Source organism: Echinops telfairi, unplaced genomic scaffold (assembly GCF_000313985.2).
Source record: "Echinops telfairi isolate 266 unplaced genomic scaffold, ASM31398v2 ScPeMD7_1713;HRSCAF=2227, whole genome shotgun sequence".
Lineage (NCBI taxonomy): Eukaryota > Metazoa > Chordata > Mammalia > Afrosoricida > Tenrecidae > Echinops > Echinops telfairi.
Window position 1 is genome coordinate 18888692 of NW_022105611.1, and position 25319 is coordinate 18914010.

The following is a 25319-nucleotide window of genomic DNA, read 5'->3' on the forward strand; positions in this document are numbered from 1 at the left end:
CTGCACGGCTTGCTGTCTGCCCTGGACGATGGGCAGCCCTCATCTCCAGGCCTTGGATTACACGAGTCTATTCCCGTTCTCTGGGGGGAATCACATTTGATCCAGTCCATTCTCAGACTTCTCTCTTACTTATTTTGAGCTGAAATGGGATACTCTGACTTCCCATCAAGCTTATTCTGGTCCCTGCGTGGACCACACCAGTCACTCTCTCGGCCCGGGCAATCTAGAGTGGTGAGAGAGGGGGGCTCATTCCTAATGATGTCGTCATGCCATCCAAGAGCATTAGCTTTTCAGCAACCACATCAGAAGCCCTAGTTTTACCTGGGCAGCTGATAAGCCTTGTCTTTGTGTGGAGGGCTTTCTGTAGCTTCACCTCGGAGCTGCTCTGCTATGCGAACTGACATTGAGCGGGCGAAGTTTGCTGGAGCCTTGGGTTTAGCTTCTGAGTGAGATTTCTAGCCTAATCCAAAGGCTTACACTGTAAAGCGAAAATAGATAGCCGGGCCCTATCAGCTGGCCACTCCAGTGGAGAGTCACAGTCTCAGACACTCACGGGGCCAGGTCAGCCCTGTCCAATAGGGTGACCATGAGTCAGAATTGACTCGATGGCAGTGAGCTTGGTCTTGGTTTTTGTGACCTGTCAACTAGACAGACCAAGCCCAGAGATGCTCGACACCGGCCAGAAGTCAGACAGCAAGCCCGCCAGCAGCAGCCAGCTGTGGGGCCAGAGCCGAGGCCTGTTGGGTGCCCCCAGGCTGTTTCTAACATGCCGCTTGAATTCCCGTTTCCATTCCTGGAGCCAACCGCTGGGGCATGCTCTTGGCTTCTGAAAACATGAAGGGAAACCTGTCAGGCTTTATAAGGTGTAAATTCCTCTTGGCAAGAGAAGGTAATATAAACATCGCTCTATGCCACTGGACAGCTGGGAAACTGGGCTCTCCCCCACTGACAGGTTCCTGCCACTTCTAAGAGCTCTTCCCCTCTGAGGGCCACGGCCTGAGAGCCGGGCTTTGCTCTGCAGCCTCACAGCCCACCTGCCACACCTGCCTATCGACTGCCCCCTTATGTTAAGACACTGATTTTAGAGATGCAAGGATGCTGTTCCATATGATAATTAGGAGGGAGCCTTCCAACGACTACGCAGTGTAACTTGTTGCAAGAGGCAGGAGCAGCGCCAGCTTCTCCATTAGGAGGATCAAGAGGAATTTCCTAAAGGTCTATTTCTTTATGGTTTCATATTTCACTGGAGGTTTTTAAAAGAAGGAAGACTGACCAATTAATCATAAATCAGCAGAGCAGCTGTGCGCCCTCCTGGAACTGCTCGTGGGTAGAGATGAAACACTGTGTTTGGAAGTTGGTCCTTCCAGGAAAAGAAGAGTCACTTGGAACCTTGAACGGCCGTGAGCTGAAGGCGCCCTTCCTTCTCCGGCCATTGGTCTTCAGCGTTCCCCCACACGGTGGTCAGGCTCCTCCGGCCACCACTTCTGGCCTGTCTCTTCTTCAGTCAGAGCTGCCATGACTTCAACCTGCAGGTAGGCGCTTGTCGGTGTTGGAGTAGGCCGAGCGAGGCTTCTTGTAAGGATACCCAGGATCTCTCGGCCACATCTCAGGGGCAGACTATGGGGCAGGCAGGCAGGCCTGTCTCTCAGCCACATCCTAGGGGCAGACTGGGGCAGGCAGGCAGGCCTGTCTCTCAGCCACGTCCTAGGGGCAGACTGGGGCAGGCAGGCAGGCCCGTCTCTCAGCCATGTCTTAGGGGGAGACTATGGTGCAGGCAGGCCCGTCTCTCAGCTTTTCCAGGTGCGCTGCCTGGGTGGCTAGCTGAGTCCCTTCACAGGAAACATGGCTTCCCTGAATTTCTAAATCTCTTACCGACCCAGCCACCAAGAGGTGGTTTTTTTCCCTTTACAACCCCCTCTCATCCACAAGCCTGTAAGCACCTTGAGGGTGCAGATACATGCTTGTTTCCCCCAGTATCTGACTCTATAAATGCAAGTAAGGGCAATGCATGTGTGTGTGAATGAACCCATGACGAATGGCTGTATGAGCCCTCTGGACTCAGCTTTGAAATGTTCCTGACTTCCTGTTAGAGATCAGGTTTCATGCCATGATGAGCTTTGTGTGTGTTTAGGGAATGTTGACTAGTTCTTGACAAGGGGAGCTGCTGGCGCTACTCTTGAGGCATGTATGTAGGCACGTGTGTGAGGGTGTATATCTCCATTCATTCATGCAACAGGTTGCTACAAAAGAATAGGCACTCAGGAGACCTGAATGGACAGATGGAGCATGATGAGAGATCTCTGAAAGAACCCACAGGGCCTGGATGGTAGGGACTGAGGACCAAAAGCAGATGTGGGGGAGGTGACAGATTCGATGCTGAGCCCATGCATTTGCGATATCACAGAGCATTCGAGTGAGGCTGCTGGGGGCAGCTCAAGTGCAAGGCTGGGGCTACAACGAGGTGTCAGCCAAAGAGACGTAGAGGGGCGGGCGGGGTGATGTTACTGTCAGAGAGAGAAGCTCGGATATGAAGAAATGAGGCCCAAGTCAGGACTCTGGGAACGCTCCCCTTCTAAGACACAAGCCAAGGAGAGGAGGCAGCAGCTGGACGAAGGGGGCTGAAGTCTAGGAGAGAGGAGGCTTGAAGGAGAAGGGCTTGGTCTATGATGGAAGAGGGGTAGCCTGGGTGACAGCGGTTTCTAAAAAACAGCGGGGAAAGAAGTCCCAGTGCAACCAAATGTTGAAAGTCCAGCTGGCTGTGGGTCAGAAGCCGGGTCCTGGCCTTTCAGGCACTCGGGTGCAGAAATGAAAGCCAGTGAGCCCCCTAAAGTCAACATGCAGCGCCCAGACAACCAGCAGTTACACGCCTGGCTGTTTACCGCACAGAAGTGGAAGCGTGCATTCAGCAGAAGCCTATCGCTGAGCCTACACGGTGGCTTGGTTCGTAACACCCCCAAAGAGAGGCAGCCCCCGTGCCCTTCAACAGGGAGCAGACCGTGGCTTATCCGCGCCATAAAATAAAGGAGAGCTTGTATGACTCTGGGAAATCATGCTGCTGGGAAAAAACCAAACGACTGTGTACTCTGATTCCAGCTGTATAACAATCTTGAAATGTCAAAATGTTAGAAATGGGGGTGCGTGAGTAATTGGGAGGCTCCACAGGGAGGTGTGGTTTAAACAGAAGAAGCAGGAGGGAGCCATGGGCGCTAGGAACTGTTCAGTATCTGCACTGCGGAGGGAGCGCCAATCCCCGAACGCACATCTCTACGCTCTCCTCTTCACCCGTCTCCCAGACGTGTCCATAAAGCCTCCTCTTGGCCTTCCCTCCCCCCTTTGCAGGTCTAGCCATGCAAACAGGCCCCGTGGCCCAGCTCCATCTAAAGTCTAACAAAGACACAGTCTCTCTCCCGACATCACCAGCCTTCTACACGGTCCACAGCCAAGGAAGGGAAGGCTATGTCTGGAGGGGTAGGGGGGCAGTTGGAGGAAAGGAGTCCCTTGGGGAAGAAATTCCATCAGGTTCTAAAAGGCCCCCTCCTGAGCACTAGAGGGGTTCTCCACTTGTGTGGCTTTGCTGACTATGGCTTCCTGGGGGCGTGGATGTGGCCTCTGCCCTGGCTCACGCCTCACCCTGAGCTTATGTCGCAGGGAAGCGTCTGAAACAAGCATGGCGGCGAGCAAGAGGTACGTCCTGAGGTTCCCAGCGCTGGAGACGCTGATGCTGGATGACAACAAACTGTCCAACCCCAGCTGCTTTGCCAGCCTGGCCGGGCTCCGGAGGTAAAGCCACAAGGCTCTTGATGGGGCCACTGTGCCCTGCCCCCTGAGGGCTGCTCTGGGGCCCAGATGCCCCCGGTTCAAACCCCATCCCCACAGCTCATCCCAGCTGTTGGCCACAGCACGGCATTTCTCTCCTCTGAGCTGCAGCTCGCCCACCAAAGGGGACTTGCTTCTGGTCATGTGACTTGATTAAAGGCAGCAAAGAGAAAGGAAGGCAGGAGGAGGCTCCAGCAGGGACGGGATCCAGACCCTGAGACAGGAGACCCACCCACTGCCCCCGGGTTTCCCAGGCTGTCAATCCTTACTGGAGCAGCCTCATCTGGTTCCCACTGAGTGCCTGGTGGGTTTGAACCGCAGCCCTTGGTTAGCAGGCAGGAGGGTGAGGTGAGGGTGAGGGAGGAAGAATCTGAAAGAGAAGTTTCACTTTAACTGCTGTCCATATAAGGAAGCATTTAGAATCTGTTTCTAAGTGTTCTGCTTGGCTGGCTTTGTTTTTAAAGAAGGCATTTAAATGAGTGCGCTCAGGTCACTGAAAATGTTGCTTGGGATTTAGTTGCCCCATGCTAAATACACTTTGTGCCAGGCCCTGTGCCCATTGTCCCATTTAGCCTTCAGAGGTTGATACTGATCATCATCATCCCCATTTGGAAGAAAGGGCTATGGAGCCCCCGAGAGGCTAAGTCTCTGGCTCAAGGTCACCCGTGGGGAGTAGAGGTCCAAGCCAGGTTCCGTCTCCTTCCCCACGTTGCTGGGTCTGTCTGTCCCTGAGATTCCATCATTGCTGTGATTCCATGTTCCCGTTCCTGAATTGAAGACTGAAGAAGTTGAGCCTGGATCAAAACAGGATCTTCCGGATCCCGTACCTACAGCAGGTTCACCTCCTCGATGGGTCGGGGGACTGGGTTGGAGGCAGGGACAGTTCCCTGAAAGAGCACCACTCCACACTGCAACCCAAGTCGTGGATGTACGAGGCCTCCGACGAGCAGCCGGACTACACTGTACTGCCCATGAAGAAGGATGTGGACCGGACAGGTGCGTGAGGCCCTTGTTCCAGCGACTTTAGGCCCGGGTGTGGGGGGGGGGGGAAGACAAACCTCAGCATTAGCTCTGAAAACCACTGACTTCCTGGGGAGCTCACTGCGAGTCTGTTGTTGGGCCTGGGGGAGGTGTTGGTCTCACAGAAACGATTTCACTGACTTCCCAACTGTTCAATCAGTTAACAGGCTTTGCAACCAAGAGGGGTTTAAAAATATTTAAAAACAAACAGAAAACACTCCAAATGATGGGACCCTCCGCTTTGCAGGGAGGGTGCACTGATGTCCCCCAGGGGCTCAGGCTCCTCTGCTCTGCCTGACTTAGCCTGCCTGCTTGGCCTTGTAGACTGGACCCCACTGGGGTCTCAAGATGGTAATCACAGCTCCAAGAATTACATCCAGAGGGCAATATTCAGAAGTAAGGGGCGGGGGGGATGTCACCTTTATTAGAAACTGAGATACCCAGACTACGCGCAGGGTTCTGGGCTGTGTATGTAATCCACTGGCCTGGTGCTCCCACCCCACTGTTCTGTGCTTCCCATGCACCTCAAAGTGAGGTCTGACTTACATAGACTACCATACTCTCTCGAGGTCTGTGTAGAGCCTGGCTTTTACAAACACACACCCTGTGGCCAGCACCTCAATTACAATGCAGAACAATGCAGAACAATGCCGGCATCCCAGGAGCCTGGCATCAGTGCCTCCCTCACGTATAGCCGCTAGTCTGACCTCAATCATCATCGCTCAGTTTTGCCTGATTTGAAATCCGTGAATGTGTGGGATCACACATGTGTTCTTGGGGGTCTGATTTATTTCATCCAACATTCTGTCTGTGAGATTCATCAGATCCAGGTTGTCGCATGTATCGGCAGTTCACTCATTTTCACTGGTTTTATTGAATTTTATTGATTACACTCAGCTATCGTTGATTTATCCCTTTTTCTATTGATAGCCATTTTAGTGGGTTCTGGGTTGAGGCTACAATGGATAACACTGCTATGAAGACTGTTTTACAGATTGATCGATTGATTGTGGACACATAGCCCTCGTTTCTGTTGGGTATGAATCAAGGAGTAGAATTGCTGGACCATCGATGACAGATGTTCAGCTTGGAGACGCATTCTTGTTTTTCCCTTCCCAACCTTTATCACCTTCTCTTGACAGCCCATCGGGTGCTGGAAGTTTGGGCCGCCTGGTCGTTTCCTCTTGCGCCCCACACTTGTCTCAGGCCCTGCCTTCTGAGGGCCTCTCGGCTGCCCCTTCCTTCCATCTTGGGGTCTGACCCAGTATGTCTTCTCCTTTGAGGAGCATAGTTTCTACGTATGAAGCTGCAGGTGGCCTCTCTGCCACGGCAGCCTGCTTTTGTATCAGAAAGGAAACAGCCACGGGATGCCTCTCAGAATATTAACTACTCTGTTTCATGGCTTCTACTTTGATTTTCATAGTTTTAATGATATGTTGTGATATGTTTTGACTTCTAGTTCTGCGTGCTAAGCAAGCCCTATTGTGTTCACGCTTGTTTGTTTTTCCAGGGGTTGGTGCCTCCGTTGTTGTTGTGCTTTGTTTCAGGTTTCATGACCTTTTCCCCGTGGTGTTGGCTTTCCTCCGCAACATGTAGCTGTTTGGTTGTCTGTCCACCTTGTTGCTTACCCATCCTGGCAAGCCCTTGCTTCCTGTCGCTGGGGGCATGTGCTCCGGCAGAGGCTGTCGCTGCTTGTCCTTCTGGAGGGGAGGGCTCGCCCACGTTTGCATCCACAGCCCAGACCCCTGTGAATTCCTCTCTCAAGCCCCTGCAGCCACCTTGTAGGAGAGACAGATCCCACTTGGGCTTCTACCCAGAGCCCACCCACGACTGCACCTTGGTTACCTTGGGACTTGTAGGGCTACCGCACCACGGACATGTGGGAAGGGTCCCAGTAACCGGGGCCATGGCAAGCAGCCCTAGCGCAAGGCTTCATTCCGTTGGATTCAACTGTCGGTTGGCCCATCTTCCTCCGGTGGTCCCAATCTCCTCTTGTTCCTGTCCTGGCTGCTCCTAGGGTCTCTCCTTCATCCACTGACTCGACACATTCCAGATTTAATAATGTGGCCGGCCCTATTTTCACATCCTCTCATGGAATACCTCTGATACACAGTTCTGTCTTCTGAACAATTGGTTTCCCTTCTGATGAATACTGACTGGCAGGCTGTTGTGAGGCTAGAAAGAGCATGGGAGGTCAGCGTGCTGCATTGCCGAGAGTGAGGGGGAGAGCAGTCTGAGGCGAAACTGGAGAAGCAGGCCCCGGCCGCCTGGTTAAGGAGTGAGGATGTTGTTCTTTGTGCCAAGGGACGTACCTGCATTGGGAAGTCAGAATGAGGACCCCTGCCAGAGGCATCCTGTCATCCCCCATGGGTGGCAGACCTGGACTCTGGCCTCCCTGGGGGTCCATCGGTGCTCTGACCTCTGACCCCTGTTGCTTTGTTTCTCTTCTGTTTCAGAGGTGGTATTCTCCTCGTACCCTGCATTTTCAACCTCACAGGTAAGAGCTGTCTACTTTATGTTGGTGCCCTTGAGTTAGAACTTCAGTGTTAAGAAATGGAGCCAAGGGCATGGAGCTACGAGCCGCGTTGCTAGAGGAGGGCATGTCAAAAAGCATTTGCTGCAAAAGCATAGAAAGCGTGTGTGTTAGGCTGGGTTCTCTAAAGAACCAAACTGGTGGTGTATAGAAGATAGATAGATAGATAGATAGATAGATAGATAGATAGATAGATAGATAGATAGATAGACAGACAGATAGATAATGTTGTTTCTGGGTGCCACCAAGCTGGTTCTGACCCATAGCAACCCTGTGCACAATAGAATGAAACACTGCCCGGTCCTGCCCCGTCCTCACCCTTGTTCCCCATGCTTGAGCCTATTGTTGCAGCCCCTGTGTCAGGCCATCTCCTTGAGGGCTTCTTCTTTTCTGCTGCTCCTGCACTGCATGATGTCCTTCTCCAGGGTCTGGTCTCCCCTGACAACAGGTCCAAAGTCCGTCTCTCCAGGAGCACTCTAGATTAAGGTGACCAGACGTACCGCCTTTGGTGGCACAGTCCCGATTTTTGGAAAGAATGCATGACAAGCTAGGGGATGGTCTATTTGGTCCATATAGACCAACTTTTTAATCAAGAAACCCCACCCCCACCCCCGGGCAATGGTGTCCCGCTTTAAATCTGGTCACCTTACTCTAGATGTACTTCTTCCCAGACAGATTGATTGGTTCTTTCGGCAGTTCATTGTGCTTTCCATAGTCTTCGCCAGCACCATGATTCAGATGCTTCCGTTCTTCACTTTCACGTGCTCCAGTTATGGGAAAAGATCATTGATATCACATGCAAGTTAAACTCTGCTAGAGATGATCCAACAGCACTTCCAGCAGTCCACTGACAGGGAGCTGCCCGAGGTTTAGGCCAGATTCAGAAGAGAAAGAGACCTAGACACAGACCTAGACATACAGAGAAATGAAATCAAGGAGCTGCCCAAGACTCAGACTGAGAAGAGGCTACGGCTATCATTGCCTGAGTCAGATAGCTTTTGACTGATAGCAGAGACTACCAGAAAGTTGTGTACTTGCGTCTCGTTGACTATGCAAATGCACTCGCCTGTGTAGATCATAACCCACTATGCATAACAATGAGAAGAGTGGGAATTCCAGAACCGTTTGCTGTGGTCACGAAGAACCTACACACACTAGGCAGTGATCTGAGCAGACCACGGGGATGCCGCCCTTGTTAACCTCAGGAAAGCCGTGAGTCGGGCAGGCTTGTATCCTGTCACCACCAGGCTCACTCAGTCTGCGTGCTGAGCAAATCATCAGAGAAGCTGGGCTGGATGAAGAATGCAGCATCAGGCTGGAAGGAAGGCTCCTTAACCACCGATGATATGCAGATGACCCACCTCATGTGCTGAAAGCAGAGCGATCTCGAAGCACTTACTGATAAAGATCGCAGTGGCACGCTTCAGTTAAATGACACTGCAGCATCAAGAAAACGAAGATCCTTACCAATGGACCAATGAGCAACATCATCCTCGCTAGAGACAAGGTTGAAGCTGCCAAGGCTTTCATCTGGCTTGCACCCACCATCTTGGAAGCAGCAGTCAAGAGATCAAATGACATATTGTGTTGGGCACACCTGCTGCCCAAGACCTGATTAAGGTGTTAGAGAGCCAAGACGTCCCTGTGAAGACTAAGGTGCGCCTGGCCCATGGCACAGTATTTGCAAACAGCTCCTATGCATGTGAGAGCTGAGCAGAGGTGGTGGAAGAGTGGATCGCGTGCTTGGCAAAGAAGTCAATGGAAGAAGAAGGACCTCGATGAGAGGGCTGTGACACACCGGGGGCTCCAGCATAGCAATTGTGAAGCTGGCGCAGGCCTGGGCAGTGACTCGTTACGTTGTCGACAGGGTTGCTCTGCGTTGGAATCAACAAGGCACCTTTTAAGACAGGCCCTTTCTGCCCTCAGCAGGACCAGTCTGATCCAGGACCAGCCTGACTCTGGCTTTCTCTTGTCTGTGAGTCAGTCTGATTCATCCCCTCCAGCTTCCACAGTGTGTTAGGCCAGATTGACTAGAGAAACAAATCCAGTGACACTCATATATATATGTCAGAGAGAGCCTTATATCAAGAAGTCATTGTACATGGAGAAAACATCCCAGCCCAGTCCAATACTAGTCCATGAGTCCCTCTGCAGACTCATGCAGCCACATGCAATGGTGTAGAATGCAGGAAGATCGCAGGCTGGTGGGTGCAAAGTCTTGAGGATCCAATGGTGGTGGAAGCACCACAGGGCTGTGGCAGGTTTCAGCATGGCTTGTCAGCAGGAAGGTAAGGGCAGAGTTTGGGGATTCCGGGGTTTGGGGGTTCCCAGGACCCTCCTTATGAAAAGGCCATGCCCACAAGGAGGCACCATCATGCTGTGAGCTGACTAACGGGTTAAACTCCACCCCTACACCTTTATTTGATCAAGTTTCCAAGCACATTACTCAGACCCTTGGTTAACCTGTCCCGTGTGTGGCTTTACTAGGTTGAGCTCCACAAGGCAGAAACTACTTGACCCAAAGCAGGTGCTCCACCAACCTTCACCGACTATGAGCAGAGCTCCGTTACATGTTCAAGTCCACACCCAAATGAACAGAATCTAGTTCATTGAATCCAAGTAAACGGATTGAAGGTGTGGGTGATTCAGCAATTTCTATTTTCTGCTTGACTGGACATGCTGGCTCTGAGGCAGTGTGGGTTGAACAGAGACCCTGACACCACAAGTGGCTGGGAGCAAGGTCACACACAAGTCCAAAGGCCTGGCTGGAGTCATTTGGGACTTAGCTGTTGATGCCTCTGTGAACAAAGCATCTCCACTGTAGAATGTAGGCTAGCCCATCGGGCCTCTCCCCATTAGGGAAACCCCCTTCCTCTCAACACTGCAAGTGCCGGCTCCTTTGCCTTATGAAGAACTGTCCACTCAGCTGTGGAGAAAGCTGATCTAGGGCAGAGGGTCATGGGGTTGGAGGAAGGACCACCTGCCACCATTGCTGTCTTGCTCTCCCCCGCAGAGAGCGTGACGCTGGAACTTTGGGTGCTGGAGAACTTGTTCTCCATGTGACTGCAGAGAACTCGGAACCAGACCCTTATGACCCGAGGTGCCTCTTTCCGCCCACGTGGCTTCCACAAGGCTCTGGGGCCCTCGGCCCCTCCACTTCTTGATCAGGAGGCCACTTTGAATTTTCCTTTTCTTTCTTTTTCTTTCAAGCCAACCAAAGTATGTACTCTTCCACCCATATTCGAGATTCTTCCTGTAAAGTCTCTGAAGGCCAGGAACCAGACACTGGCCCCGCCCTTCCCAGAGCTGAGGTACCTTAGCCTGGCCTACAACAAGGTGAATATCTCCTTCTCTTCCTATTTCCTTGTTTTATTTTATTTTACTTTTTTTTGTAGGTTGGTGGGGGGGGGCTGTTATAGTTTGAAGGCCAACCCTCCAGTTCCCAGGGTACAGACCTGTGGGCTCAGGCAATCTGAGGACGGGGGAGGGGAGGGAGTGCAGACCAATGCAGTAGTCTACCCATTCAATTACAGATGTTAGGTTAGCGCTTACCATTGCTGGGGTCTGTGCTAGGCACTGAGTATACAATTATTTTTTTTTAATTTGGCTCAGCATCCTTCTCAACACTTGGTGTTATATCTCTGCAATTTTAGCCATTTTAATGAGAGCATCTTGTGATTTTACATTTGATGTTGAGCATCTTATCCTGTGCTTATTGGTGGTTCATAGATTTTCTTGTATGAAGCATCTATTCAAAAACGTGTTTCTTGGGTTAGTCCCTTATCACTGCAAGAGTAGAGCGCTTTACGTACTGTAGCTTTATCAGCATCTAGGCGATATTATTTACATTATCAACGTTTCCACTTTGTGGCTTGCCTGGTCATAGTCTTTCAAAAGAATTTAAAATTTTAAGTCCAATTGATCTTTTTTTCTTCCTTCCATTCTCTTTTCACATCTTAAGAAGAATTTGCCTACCTGCCAAAGATCACAAGCTTCTTCCTGATTTTTTTCCTAGAAATTTGATCAATTTTGCTTCTTAAATGCGGTCCATGATAATTTTTTTATCTGTTATTTCAAGTAAGATCCAATGTTCTCTCTCTCTCTCTCTCTCTCTCTCTCTCGGTCTGTTATTTGTTGTAGCACCATTTGTTCAGTCGGCTTTCTTTGCTCCACTGAACCGCCTTGGCATCTTCATGAGAAAGCTGAATTTGCCGTCCCCGGGGCGGCCTTACTTGTGGACACTGCACGCTGTTCCGTGGCTCTTGAGGTCTGTTCTTTCACTGATTACACGCCACCGTGTGCTCGCGGTGTGAACCCTGAGATGTCCCAGATGTTTGTGCTACAACGTCAAAGTTGAATAGTTGCAACAGAGTTCAGATGGCCATTTAGACACATTTATTGTAAAACATTTCTTTTTGGTCCTGAACAGAAAAGTTTTGCGAGCCCTTGGCTTAGCTATCAAGTGTGAGGGTTCCCCAAGGCCCACCCCTGGTCCCTCCCCTACTCTCAGTCCTCTGTCCCTAGGGATAGCTTTTGTTATCCATGGGCCCCTGAGAATGGAAGTGTATCACTTCCGCTGAAGCCCTGCTCCGTATCTCAGACCGAGAGAGTCCACTGTCTGTTTGGCATCTCTACATGGTGGTCTCAAAGGTGCTTCCAAAGAGCACCTACTTTTTTTTTTTTTTAACATTTTATTAGGGGCTCATGCAACTGTTATCGCAATCCATACACACATCAATTGTGTAAAGCGCATTTGTACATCATTCTCAAAACATTTTCTCTTCACTTAAACCCCCGACATTAGGTCGCCAAAGAGCACCTACTTAATGATATTTCTCTCCAAATCCTTAGTGAATTAATGATTCTTCTCTTCAGAAAGATCAGAAGTTCTTCCATTGTCCTCTTAGTAAGTAGCACCACTATCCATCCAGGTTGATTCTAGTCAAAGCCTGGTTGTCATCCTTTCTCATTCCCCATGGCTAATTCATTACCAAGGCTTGACAGAGTTACACCATTCTATTTCCTAAAGCCATCTAATGGGTCCCCCAGGGACCAAGATCGTCAGCAAGTGTGGTCTGGCGCCACGTGCACCAGCAGCCCCATTCTGTCCCGTGCATCTGCTGTCTGCGTCGAGTCACCCGGCCTTCTTTCGATTCCTTCAACAGGCTTTTCTCCTCCGGCCGAGGTCTCGCCTGTCGTGCCATCTTCGCATGGCACGCGTTGCCCTCTGCATCAGGTCACAGGAAACATCTCAATCAACCCACACCATAGTTTATTTCTTGCTCCTACAAAGTCTAGGGTCGATGTTCCTGGTTGGCAGGTGGCTTTCCACATGATTACCCAGGGGCCTGAGTGCTCTGATGTGGTCGTGGGGTAAGTATGTGACTGGATCCATGCCCCCAGAGGCTACATGGGTGGGCTGGGAGAAGGGGGTGAGAGAAGCAGAGGACCCTGCAGGAGGCTTCGGAGAGGCTGTGCCCGAAAGGGTCATGTTTCGCTTCCACCGACCTTGCCTTGGCCAGGACTGTGTCACAGGACCACACCGGGCTGCCGGGAAGTCTAGGAGGTGGAGGCTAGCTGTGTGCTCAGCAGGTGGGGGAAATGGCTTAACCAGCAAGAGGATGTAGTTGTGTCTGACACACACTCTCACTAATGAAGCTCCTGCTCACCCTCAGATTCCAGGGACGTGTAGCTGCCCTGACTTCCCTCCCTAGGCCCCCGGCACGCAGGCACGTGTGCACTTCTGTTTTGTGGTCCTTGTCACCATTGCAAGTCGGCTCTCCCGTGTGGGACTTCGCCTTCGGTTCTGCTCCCCACTGGGCCATGTGGGCAGGAAGGGCCCGTTAGGGTTCCATCCTGAGTACCCCTTGAATACACTCCCTCGTCCTCCTCACACCTTGTCTCACCCCTGCCTGCTCCTGGTCTCAGTCTCTCCCTTTGTCCCCTTGCCTGGTCCCAGTAGGAATTCCGTAACTGTTGGCGGAATGGACCAGAACTGGAAGCACAAGTTGAAGTCAGTCACCCGGTGTAAGCCTGGTGCGACTGACCTCAGGGGAAGACAAGCCGAAGGGCCTGCCTCTCCCACCCCTGGAGAGAGCCTGCCGTGGCCGGGTCTACACTGACCGGGCACTTCCCAGTGTGCCCAGTGGTCTGAAAGGCCATTTCCCCATGCTGGGACCCCTAGCTGGCTCTGAGGTTGTTCCACTGCTAATAGACACCTGCCCAAGAGGGTCCCTGGATACTCCATCCCATCTCAAGGGCTGCGTATTTTATTATTATTTTTTTGTCCTTCTGATGCCAGTTTGGCCACCCAGCCATGGCTTGTAAGCTAGCTTTCAGGAAATGGGGTGGCCTCTGGACCCCAAACAGTCATGAGGTCTCCTTTGCCACGAAACTCAAACGAACTCACTGAGGTCTAGTGGATGCCGACTCATCACCGCCCTACAGGACAGGGTAGAACTGCGCTGCGCGTTCCCGAGATGGGGGCTCTTTAGGGGAGTAGGGAGCCAGCCCTGTCTTTCTCCCACGCAGCAGCTGACCGTGTGGACTGCAGCCCAGCACATACCCTCTGCCCGCAGGCGGCCCCTCCAAGACCACCCATTATGGTTATTATGCCTCTGGTGGGTGGGTCCTCCCCAGGCCCTCTTCTGGTCAGTGCCAGGACAGGCCTCAGTGAAGGGGACCATCAGGAGTCGTGTTGACAGATGTTGTGGTTTGAACTGAGGAAGGTAAAGGTCACCTCTAGGTGACCTGGGGCCAGAAGTCTCACTTCCAGCCAAACTCCCAGACACCTTGTGGGGGGAAAAAAAGCTATATAAATGTTTGCTATTATTTCGTCGCCACTACTGGGCATGTGAAGAATGGGAAGCGGTGATGGAACTTCCGATGGGGAGGGTGGGCCGTCCTGGAGTGAGCCCGGAAAGCGCAGGGATAAGGCTGGGCTGTGAGCAGCTCCAGGATGCATGTCCATCTTGCTCCCAGCAAGTGTGTGCAGCAGAGGCTGATCCCAGGCACCCCCGCGTTTATTGCAGATCGCGAGGGAGGACGCGCTGCTGCCGGTGGCTCTCTTCCCGTCTCTCTGTGAGCTCGTCTTCCATAACAACCCTCTGGTGGCCCATACTCGAGGTAAGTGCCCACAAGCCCGGCCCCGCCCACCCGGGCCCAGGGACCCAGCGGAGGCCCTCCCTTCCCTCTGCACGCTGACCACCAGGGCTGCGCCTGCAGAGTGGAGCCGGGAGTGCACAGGGCAGAGGGCAGCCACTGGAGGCCCGGCCAGGAGGATGCCAGGGGAGCTCGGGTCCTTGTATACTCGCTGTCAGCAAACTGCGGCTCGAGAGCCATCTATAGCTTTTTGGATACATACATGTAGCTCTGAAGTAGAGTCGAAAAATATTGAAAGGCTGTTACCCGGATAATGGTGATCTCATTTGTTTGTAAACATATGTGTGGCCCTCCAATCACTCTCAGATTGTTGCGAGGGACAGGATCGGCTCTGTCCTCTCAAAAGTCTGCCCACCCTGTTCTAGATCGGCCCCGGGTAGACTCAGCTCTCTGTGCCTCAGCGGAGGGGGCTCAGAGTACAGGGACACCCGCAAGGTCACTTGAGCAGTGCCTGGAGCGTGTTAGAGCCGTGCGCCTCACGCCAGGACCCGCGAGCTAGCGTGGATGTTTTCCTTTTCCCATCCTGGCCCCAGGGGTCCCTCCACTGTTGAAGAGCTTCCTCCAGGAGCGGCTGGGGATCCACTTAATTCGAAGGAAGATAGTAAGGGCTAGGCACCCCCACATTTTGATGTCACGGAAGGAATCAAGGAAGGTAAGCGACGACCATGCACTCGGCCCTGGGCCCTCAGCCTCGGCCCGGGGCAGGGAGCTTATTGGACGTGTGTTACTGACCTGGGGTAGAGCTGCGCTGGCCTCGAATGTTGGGTCAGATGATGTTGATGCTGTCTTCTCCCCTCCTTGCTCTGGAAAGCACAGCGATACCCAAGAAGGAACAAGACCAACAGTTAGAGACCCCAAAAGTCAGAGTAGGGAGGAGCCTTGGAAGGCACCTAGTCTCACCCCTAAATTGTACAGAAAACCTGAGGCTCAGAGAAGGCAGTGTGGGGGTGGGGTGGGGACCCCAGCCTTAAAGTCTAAGGACCCAGCTACAAGCCTGGCTCTCTCACCAACCAGAGCTGCCTCGCCTGTCGGTGCCTCTGTTTTCTCATCTTGATAACCTCTCAGAGCTGCTGAGAGGACTGGATGGAGCCGCAGATAAGAAAATACACGAGATAATCCACTGCCTCAGGCCAGGGCACACCATAATCCTCTCTGGTGGTCATGACTGCTGCACAGAGCTAGACGGGGCCTGCAGGAAGAGGTCCCCCTGCAGAAAGGCACGTTTTTCTCTGCGACTCGCCCAGCCGGTGGTCTGAGCCTTGCCTTGTAGGATGCCGTAGGGAAGCCAAATCCCTCTCCCAGCTGGAGAATTTCAGAAATTCCCAGGACATGGTCCTCTCCCCTGAACTTTGGCTTTCCTGCCATCAGAAGCTGGACTGGATGTTACAGATCCCCAAAGTTACATAGTTATGCCCACCTTCCTCCCTCCAGAACGGGCCTCTGTCCTGCCAAGCTCCTGATTGGAGCCCCCAGAGGATTGCAGAACCAGAAATCATTCAAAGGGTTTCCCTCCTCTTCCCCCTTGCCTGCCACCCCTCTAAGGCCCTCCTACCTCAGCAGGTGGCTAAGTCAGAGGGAACCAGATGCTGAGCACATTGGCCCCCTTTCCAGAACACCCACCTGTGCCTAGTCCCCGAGCCCCTGTCCCTCCCACGCCTTCATCCTCAGACGCAGCCTTGTCCAGAGGAGGAAAAGACTCAGAGAGGTGACTTGACTGGTGAAAAGGTAGTGTTGGGACCCAGGGTGTGGTGCTCCTCACCCCACTTCCCCTGCAAGGTTGACTCATGGAGGGCAAAGGCAAAATGCAGTAGCCAGATGGAGCACGAGTAACAGCTTGTTGATTTGGGCCAATGCCTGTTAACCCCCAGTTCCGGGCAGGACCAGAGGAAGTGGCTCAGGCCTGAAGTCAGATGGGCGATGCCTACCTCCCCCATGTCGGGGACCTGGGGCCTGCATGTTCTCAGCGTACTGCCAGAGCTGGGGCTGGGCATGCAGAACAAACACACTTCCAGGCCCAAGGCTGCATCTCCTCCCCTCAGATGGACAGAATGGGGGGAAATGGAGAACCTTCCAGAGTAAGCCCAGAACTACCCAACAGGCAGCTAAAGAGTTGTGTGAGGCCTCTGCTTCTGAGCTGACAGGTGGGAGATAGTGCAATCTGCATGCGATGCCTGGTAATCCAGCCCACGGGGGGGGGGGGGGGGAGGCCGGTGCCTCCCAATGGCTATTGTTAACAGTCACCCCAATTAATTAATTACACCATTGATTCTCAAACTGACTTGGCCTACCACCTCCTTTCAGAAAACAAACAAAAACTGAGCAGTCTCCGTTCCCCACGTGACAATTAAAAGCATGTGTACTATAGCACATAAGCCAGGGTAAAATGTGGATATCTGCCTTTGCAGCCCCCTGGATCCTTGCAGCACCCCCCACCCCCACAGACTGCCCATTCTTCTCTGGGAAGGGGCCCCTCCAGCACTGCTCCAGGCAGAAAGAGGCAACAGCTGCCAACCCACTGATCTGTGAGAGGCAGGCTCGCCCAGCCCCTTCCCCACCGGCTGGTCAGCGGCCACCCTGAGGTCAGGCACTGTGCTGACCATCCCTGCCTCCTAGGTTCAGAAAACAAGCTGAGGCTTCCAGCATGAGCTCTTACCCATTTTCAAAAAGGAAACTGGTTCTTGAAAAGTATTCTAAGAGGGAAGTATTTTTAAGACCAATCTAAACTTAGGCTTCACCATTGTCCTCTTCATCGGTTACTAGTGCTGGTGCAGATAGCAGGTGCTCAATCAGTGTTGTATCGGTGAATACATTTGTGTGTGTGTGTGTGTGGAGGGCAACTTTTAAAGTCCGCATGCTCCTCACGGGTATTTGTTTCCCACAAACAGCTCCCAGACCTTCCCCACTGCTTCTGTGGGTGCATGTCACCTACGGGAAGTCCTTATTTTTGTATGTGACGATGCTTGTTTGGACTTAGATCGTCTTGCCCTGCACCCTTGGAATGCTTGTCCCCTCCATGGCTTGTCCCCTCCATGGCCTACAGAACAGTTTGCTCACCAGGCAAAAGTACATGCTCTCTTCAAGCAAATCATGAAAACCTATGCCAGCCCAGCACTGATCTTAGGAATTCATCATTTTTTAAAAGCCCCCATTTGTATACAGTTGCCCTAACACAGCAAGTATTATATAGCTTGTCATTGTTGCTTTTCTGTACTAAGAATTTTTTAAATTATTTTTTAAAGTTTATTAGGACAGTGGTTCAATAAACAAAAATGACTTCAATTTAATATTACTTAAAGCAAAAAAAATGTACTTTCTAAAACTGTAGTCTTTCACACTCCCCCATTTGCCAGGGACTTCTGCACTCAGGGCCTCCTTTGAGAGCAGGCCTGCGGCGGCTCTTCTCCCATGTCAGGAGGAGGGGGGGGGTTGTGGGGGGGGGCTGTGGCCCCTGCTTCTTTTCTTGTTGTGCTTCAGCTCTGTCTAATGCACAGCCTGGGAAGCCAGATCTAAGGGGTCCGAGGACTTTTGATAAAAATATATATGTTTAATATTTATATTAATTACAGTTAGTGGTGTATTTTTGTAATTTGTATTAATGATTAATATAATTGCTTTATTTAGTATGGGTTTATAGGGAGGGGGCGAGAGAACTCAGGCCGTGGAGGAAAATGAGCACAGAGCTCCTGGCAGCTGAGCCAAGGCCCGGGGGAGGGCAAGCCGGGCGCCAGGCTTTTGCGAGTTAAAGACACTGAGCCGTTGGTTCAACAGGGGCTCTTTCCTGGCCCCTGAACTCAAGGGATTTGCCTTGAGTGAGCCTTTAAATCAAGGCCACCGTGTTAGACAGAAGGTCAGGGGGCGCTAGTCAGAGATGTGGAATGAGACCTGGCGCTCAGGAATGGAATCTGACAGTCCAGACGCTGTCCGAACAGGTGTGATCCTGGACAGGTGATTTTACCTCTCTGAGCCTGGTCTCCTGTCTCTAACATGAGGTGCTCCTTCCTAGGTGGCTTTGAATGTAAAGAAAAACAGCAGTAGTAGGGTAGTGGTTACAATCCACATGGTCAGCAGTTTGAAACCACCAGCAGCTCCGTGGGAGAAAGACGGGGCTTTCTACTCCTGTAAACAGTGGCAGTCTCGGAAACCCACAGTGGGTGGCTATGAGTCAGCACCAACTCGAGGGCAGTGAGTAAGGCCCTTACCCAGTCCTCTGACCATTGTCCGGAGCACTCTCGCCCTCGGGCGGGGAAGTCCAAGAGGCGAGACTTCAGACCAGGGAGCAATCCAGCCCAGCCTTTCCTTCACGACAGGTGAAAACTCAAGTCCCAAAGGTGCCCAAACAGCACCTGGTGCTCCAGGAGCCGTCTCTGACTGCTGTTGGGTCTCTGACGAGGGGTGAGGCAGAGCTGGAGGCAGACCCCACTGAAGAACCGTCCGCTGCCAAACTCAGTCCTGTGGAGTCTGAGCTGCCCATCGAGGGCATCGAGGGCCTCTCTGCCTCGCACCGAACCTTCATTCCACTGCCTCCCATTTGCTCCAACTCCACGGTGCACAGCGAAGAGATCCTGTCCCGCCCGAGTGATGGAGCCGGCCACCTCAGCCCCGAGCACCCATCAGACGAAGACACCAAAAGCACTGAGTCCATCTTCTTGACCCAGGTGCCCGCCCACCCCTCTCAGATCCTGCAGGTTCTTGGGTGGCCCTATGGTGGCGGTGGGGCTGCTGTAGGTAGCTGGGAGCAGGCACATGGCCGGTCTGGGAACCAGAGGACAACACCAGGCAGGGTCTGCGAGTCCTTTCTTGGTCCACTGACCTAAGATGGATGGGGGGTCTTGATGGGGAGGGGCACCCAGAGAGACAGGTCATGGTCCTGTGGCACCTGAAACACCTAGGGTCTGGCTGGGTATGAATCTGACCAGTTTGGGAGAAGGCTTGTCTGCTGCCTCACTTCTGATGCTGCCCGGGGACAGAGGTGATCAGACAGGAGCCCGGCCTTAAGGTGCTCTCACTCGAATGGTGGAGGCAGCAGAAGGAATAGCAGAAACCAGTGCAGAGACTGGGGAAACTCCAGAGCCTGGTCCTTAATGGAAGGAGGGATGAGCCTGCTGCAGTCCATGAGGGCTTCCTGGAAGAGGTTCTGATGAGCCGAGCTTTACAGACTGAATGGGAAGATGTGGGCAGCAGGCAAGCTCATTCTGGGCAGGCAGCGCAGGCTACCAAGGAAGGAAGTGAAAATGGCCCATGCAGGAGAAACAACTGGATCAGGGCCAGTGGGACAGAGGGTAGCATGTAGGGGAAAGGCCATTTTAGGGCTGGAGAGTTGGCAGAAGCCCCCTTGAACTTCATTCTTGTCCTGTATATCTGCCTAACCATGTATGTGGGACTCGCTCTAGTCATCCATCTTTGCTTCACAAGTGACTTGTAGTGACATCTAAATTCACACAGTACGGGAGTATCCCCTTTGGGTACAGAGCAGAGTGTAAACAATGATGTATCGGAACAAACCGTTGAGAGAACAAACCGTTGAGAGAGTTGGATGAAAGGAAAGACAGGCAGGAAAGGAAATGACGTGTTCAGGGAAATTCCATCACTGGAGCACACACATCAGGCAGCGCTGTCCTCGTCACAGAGATGTATCGCCCAACTGTGGGTCTGGTTTTCCTAGCAGCCAACGCAATCCAGTCAATTGCGTCACCCTGTCATTCTCACACTAGGTGATGCCGTGTTCTGCATACGGAAGGTGCAGAACTGAGCTGACCGGACAGCAACTAAAACAAACCGGCCTGGGCCCTACTGACCGCTCCTGTCGCCTGTCTCTTCCCGTGGCACCCCAGCGATGCTGATTCTTAATCCCCCTAGGACTCCTTTGCTGTATCTCACCTCTGCTCAGGCTTTTCCTTGCCTGTAACATCAGCCTTTCCCGGCTTCCTGCAGCCCATTCCACTCCTACCTCTGCCAAGATATATCGGTAGTTCTTCAAGATTTTGCTCAGTCTTAATCAGTTCCTCCAGGAAGCTTCCTTCCCCCAAGCTGGGGCCAGGGCTTCCTCGGGACCCACCCGTGACCTTGCGCTCATTACTAGAGTCATATTTATGAAAGGAGACGACCACTGTCTGTTTTTATACCCTCCCGCTCTTCGTCTGCAGACTACCGAGGGCCGCGGTGCCCCCAGAGCCCGGCGGGGACTGGGAGGGAGCTTGGTCTATGCTCAAGTGCTAATGGGAGAAATGAATGTATTTTCCCTCCTGGGCACAGGTGAGTGAGCTGCCGCCCTCCGTCCAGAAGGACGACTCAAAGGTGAGGAAGCATGACCACAAGAGGCCATCGACAGCACCCAAAGAGACGAAAAGGGCTCGAAGGAGGCGTCCATCTGCCTTCATGCTCCCCCAAAAGTACCACGGCTACGAGGAGCTACTGACAGCCAAGCCGGACCCAGACTTCGCTGAGCCAAAGGGTATGTGGGAAAGTCAGCTCTGGGGCAAGGGCCCCCTGCACAGCCGCAGTAAGTCAGCCCCCCACCCCCCCAACCCCCAACCCCCGCTGGACACTAGCTTGCCTTCTCCCGCTGCGGTGCACCGTCTCCTGTCTCCGTGTCTGTCAGAGGGGTCGGTGTGAGCCTTCATTGGCTTTTAGGGTGTCTTCAGAGTCCAGCAGCTCTGGTTAGAAAGGTCCCTCGTCCCTAAAGGTTTGAACAGACCTCAGCCAGTGCAGTTAAGACTGGAAGTGAACAGCCCCTGGTTGGAGTAGGGGGCTAATTGATGTCCTCATCAACCAGTGACACTGGGGCCAGCCCCCAGCTCCAGTGCTCACTGTCCATGAGGATCTATGCTCACAGGGGACAAGTAGTCAGTGAGCCAATGATGGAACCGCAGGCACCGCCACAGGTTGGGGAGATGTCTGGGAACTGTGTGTGTGTGTCTAGACAATGGGGTGCGGGGGAGGCATCAGATGAAGCGTGGTTGCCTGGATGGCGCCCTGCTTTCTGACCCTAGGGACCCAGAAGAATGCGAAGGCCTTGCAGCAAATCCTGAAGCATCCGCTCCTGTACCACCCCCCCAAGGCCAAGGTGGACACCCTCTGGAAACCCCCTTCCACTGTCCCCAAGGAGAAGCGGGTAAGTGCCCGCCTCACTTAGTGTGCCCATAGCCCTCAGGAGCCCCCCAACTCACAGGAGTGACTGTCCCCTGGGGACCTTCTAAGAACCATGCTCCCGGGGCCTTCAGCACACCCCTACCTGTGGCCTAAGGGGCGAGGCCAGGGGAGTGTGGCCTAAGCCGGGCTAACACCACCTCCTATGTCCTGACAGGCCCCGAGGACCCCGGTTCCACCCCCGCGAAAGACCCGAGCCCAGCTGCTGGATGACATCCTCAGGCGCATGCGGGACCCCCGGAACATCACAGAGGCGCCACTAGGTACGGCTCCGGTCCCCGGGGAGCAAATGCTGGGTTAGGGCAGAGGGGACCCTCGAAAGCACCCTCCCCCACCCCCCAGATGGAGAAATCGAGGCCAGGAGCCACGGTGCAGGGACTTGCCTAACGCACGCAAGAGCCCAGGCTTGAGGCAGAACCAGGAGGGGACACACACCCCTGGCTTCCCACTGCCCCAAACTAGGGGTGCCGCTGTCGGCGCCCCGGCCCTCCTGCCACTGCCTCCCACTGCCCCGCAGGCACCGTGCTGCGCGGGCGCGCCGAGCCGCGCCTGGTGAACCAGAAGCAGTACCTGGAGGCCAAGCGGCTGCTGAAGGAGTTCCAGGCGCGCTACCGGCAGCTGGTGCGCGGCTCCTTGCGCACCGTGTTCGGGCAGCAGCCGCCGCCGCCGCCGGCCCCTGCGCTGGCCGAGGCCCAGCCCAAGTTCGGCCGCTTCCTCGAGTTCATGGACGAGTTCTGCCAGGAGCCCCCGGCCAGCGACTCCAAAGGCTAGGGCTGCCGCGGGGCTCCGCGCGCTGCCCGCCTGCACCCGCCGCCCTCCCCGGGGGGCCCGCGCCCGGCCGTTCCCGGTGGCCGACCTGGGGTCCGGGAACTGCGCGGGTCTCGGAGCGGCCCGCCGCACGTGCTGTCTGAGGGCAGAGGGGAGCTGGTCGGGGCCTCCCCTCCCCGGGCCTGGCGGGACCCGGCCCAGCTGCAATAAAGAATGGGTGCGGAGAGCGAAGTCACCACTGTTGTCCTTGGAACCTGGCTGGGCCAGGGCACCGCCGCGGTCACGCCTGGAAGGGGGATCCTTGCTGACGGGCTCATGTCAAGAGCCCCATGGGTAACGCAGTCAGTGCAGTCACAGCACACGGCGAGGCCCATCAGTTATCAGAGCCAGTGCCAATAAAATCGGAGTCCGGATGGGGCGCAGGGTAAGACTTCCGAACCCCAGAAAAACCGTGCTTTCCCTGCTGCGCACGGGGTGGGGTGTTTGAGGTCCAGGGGTTCCCTTCCCCCCACCACTAATCGCGGGTTCTATAGGCACATTGTACGGATGAGATACATATTACATTAAAGTCATCGAGAGCATGATAGAGTCAAATAATGGAGTCAAACACGTTTCATGGTAGCATGCTCACCTCCTGGATGGCCATGATCTTACCGGCCAGGTCCACGCACAGCGTGGGCCGAGACGAGGTGGGGCAGGGACCCAGCAGGAGGCTCGAGGACTTGGTATATTGCTAACCAAGGGTTATATCTACTTCGGGGGGCGTGATTGCAGGTAACCACACGTCACAGGAAGGGGCAGTACAATAGGCATACACATTCTAGGAAGGGGATGTACAATGGGCATAGGCGTAACAGGAGGGGGTGAGTTAGGGGTGTGCACATAGGAATGGGAGGGACTAGAGGTATACCTGTGACAAGATGGGAGGACCCTAGATTCATGATTGCGGACTAACCTTGGTCATCCTTGGGTGGGCTTGACCTTTCAGGCGTTTCCTACAAGGAAACAGATTGACTACTATCCTTATCAGAAGGGAGTTAGTGGGCCCTATTTGTGGGATAAACAGTGGTGACTGCTTGTGCTAGATGGCTGATAACCCTTAGGGAAAATAACCCCTGATCTACTCCTGATGACCTCCAAGTGTATAGTCATTTGCAGCAGCAAAGTTTGGCATATATTTGGGGGAGACAACTTGGGAGAACTCCTGTTTCCCACAACTGTCAGCACCTACTCCATGAGTTTTTGTTTATATTCAGTGACAGGGGTACCATCTCTTCCAAAGGGTTGGAAAGCTCTTGGGCAGTTCTGACCAAACACTTTACCTGGCCAGCCCAGCCATCCATGTCAGAACATCCTGAAGAAGCTATACCTTAGGCCAATTGGGGCTGGTGCTCAGCTCAGGTCCAAACAAACAAACAAGCTCCACAGCCAGGGTTTCTGAAAGGTACATCTTCACAGGAGCAGGGAGTCTCCTCTTTCCACCAAGCAGCTGCTGGTGGTTTCAAACTGCTGGCCTTGTGTTAGCAGCCCAACGCAGAACCACCGTCACCAGGGCAGAGGTACTCCATTCAGATTACAGCGACTACATCCCATTCCTTTAAGTCGGTGTCAAAATACAGAGCTTTGGAATCTGTGGCCTGTCTGGGTGAACACTTCCTTTGGGAAAGGAGCTAGCAGCTAGCACCCCGCCACTTGAACTCTGCCTGAACTGCTTTTGTTTTGAGATGGCTAAGGCCTCGAGGAGACAGGACCTGGCATGTTCCCGTAAGCCAGACTTGCGCACACAAAGGATGACTGTTCTAGGAGTTTGTCCCTAGTCCCCTCAGACCCTTAAAGACATGTTCTCATCCAGCCTGCCCACCATTTGAAACATCTGACGGCCGAGGATCAGACTGTCCACCAACTACCCTCTGACAGAGGTCTTGCTGCATCTCTGGAGGTTGTCGGCCATCTTCCAGCGTGTCCAATCTTGAGTTAGACTAGCAATGCTCAATGTCTGACCCCGTTTGTGGTGTGCTAGTAGGACACGTACCTGAACCATAGCCACAGTATCAGTTGGGTTTTCAATCTCTATAGGCCCTGTGATGTTAAAAACACACTTGGAAGGGTTTGGAAGTGAGTTTACTTCAGTTCTTGGATTCTTAAGGTTTTTGCTTTGGAAGACATGACCTCACCAAGCTACAAATAAAGCCTCAGGCTGGATTGGTCAATTGAGTAAGAATTTTAATCAGTCAGGAGGGGCACCCTCCCTGCCACTGCATAGTCACTTATGCTCCCAGCACAGCCATCACCGGGTGCTTCATTCCCCCTGTGCTATCACCCAGAGACCCGTTGTCTCTCCATTGGCAAGAGGAATGCTGGCTGGCCCCTCTTCTGAGCCTTCTTCAATATTCTAACAAGCAAACCGGAAGAAATAGTTCCAACCTACCAATCCTACAAAGTCAAGTAGGCCCATCCTGTTTTTCTAGTTACTTAGGATGCCAATGAGTACTTTGGAGTGGGGGCTGGGGGCTGGATGTGGCTATAGAAGAGAAGGGATTTGGATGCAGATTATGTCCCTTTATTTCCTGCTGCCTTGGGAGACCTCCCACTCTTAAGAGTCTGTTCTACCTATGCCAGGCCCAATCTAAGAGGAGTGGATCCGAACCAGAAAGCAGCTGGACCACTGTTAGGCAATGCCACAGAGCAAGAAGAGCGGGTGGCTCTGGAGTTGCACTACACAGCCTGCAGGCTAGGAATAACTCCCATCTGTCAAACGAGAGCCATGCTACTCAGACCACCAGGTTACCGAGCAATTAATACAGCATGGTACATAGAACACTTTTACTTTGGGGCAGCGGTTCTCAACCTGTGGGTCACAATCCCTTTGGGGGTC

At 53.3% G+C, this 25319-nt stretch overlaps 1 protein-coding gene across 1 annotated transcript in view; it reads left to right on the forward strand.

Annotated features, from left to right (window-relative positions):
- Positions 1-22447, forward strand: part of XRRA1 (X-ray radiation resistance associated 1) — a 73667-nt gene extending 51220 nt beyond the window's left edge. Inside the window, exons 8-18 of the mRNA XM_045293189.1 lie at positions 3649-3780; positions 4595-4812; positions 7293-7333; positions 10580-10705; positions 14401-14494; positions 15064-15182; positions 18838-19185; positions 20783-20981; positions 21520-21641; positions 21834-21939; positions 22194-22447. Coding sequence (XP_045149124.1) covers positions 3649-3780; positions 4595-4812; positions 7293-7333; positions 10580-10705; positions 14401-14494; positions 15064-15182; positions 18838-19185; positions 20783-20981; positions 21520-21641; positions 21834-21939; positions 22194-22447 — 1759 coding nt within the window. The remainder of the gene's footprint in view (positions 1-3648; positions 3781-4594; positions 4813-7292; positions 7334-10579; positions 10706-14400; positions 14495-15063; positions 15183-18837; positions 19186-20782; positions 20982-21519; positions 21642-21833; positions 21940-22193) is intronic.
- Positions 22448-25319: the final 2872 nt, after the last annotated feature.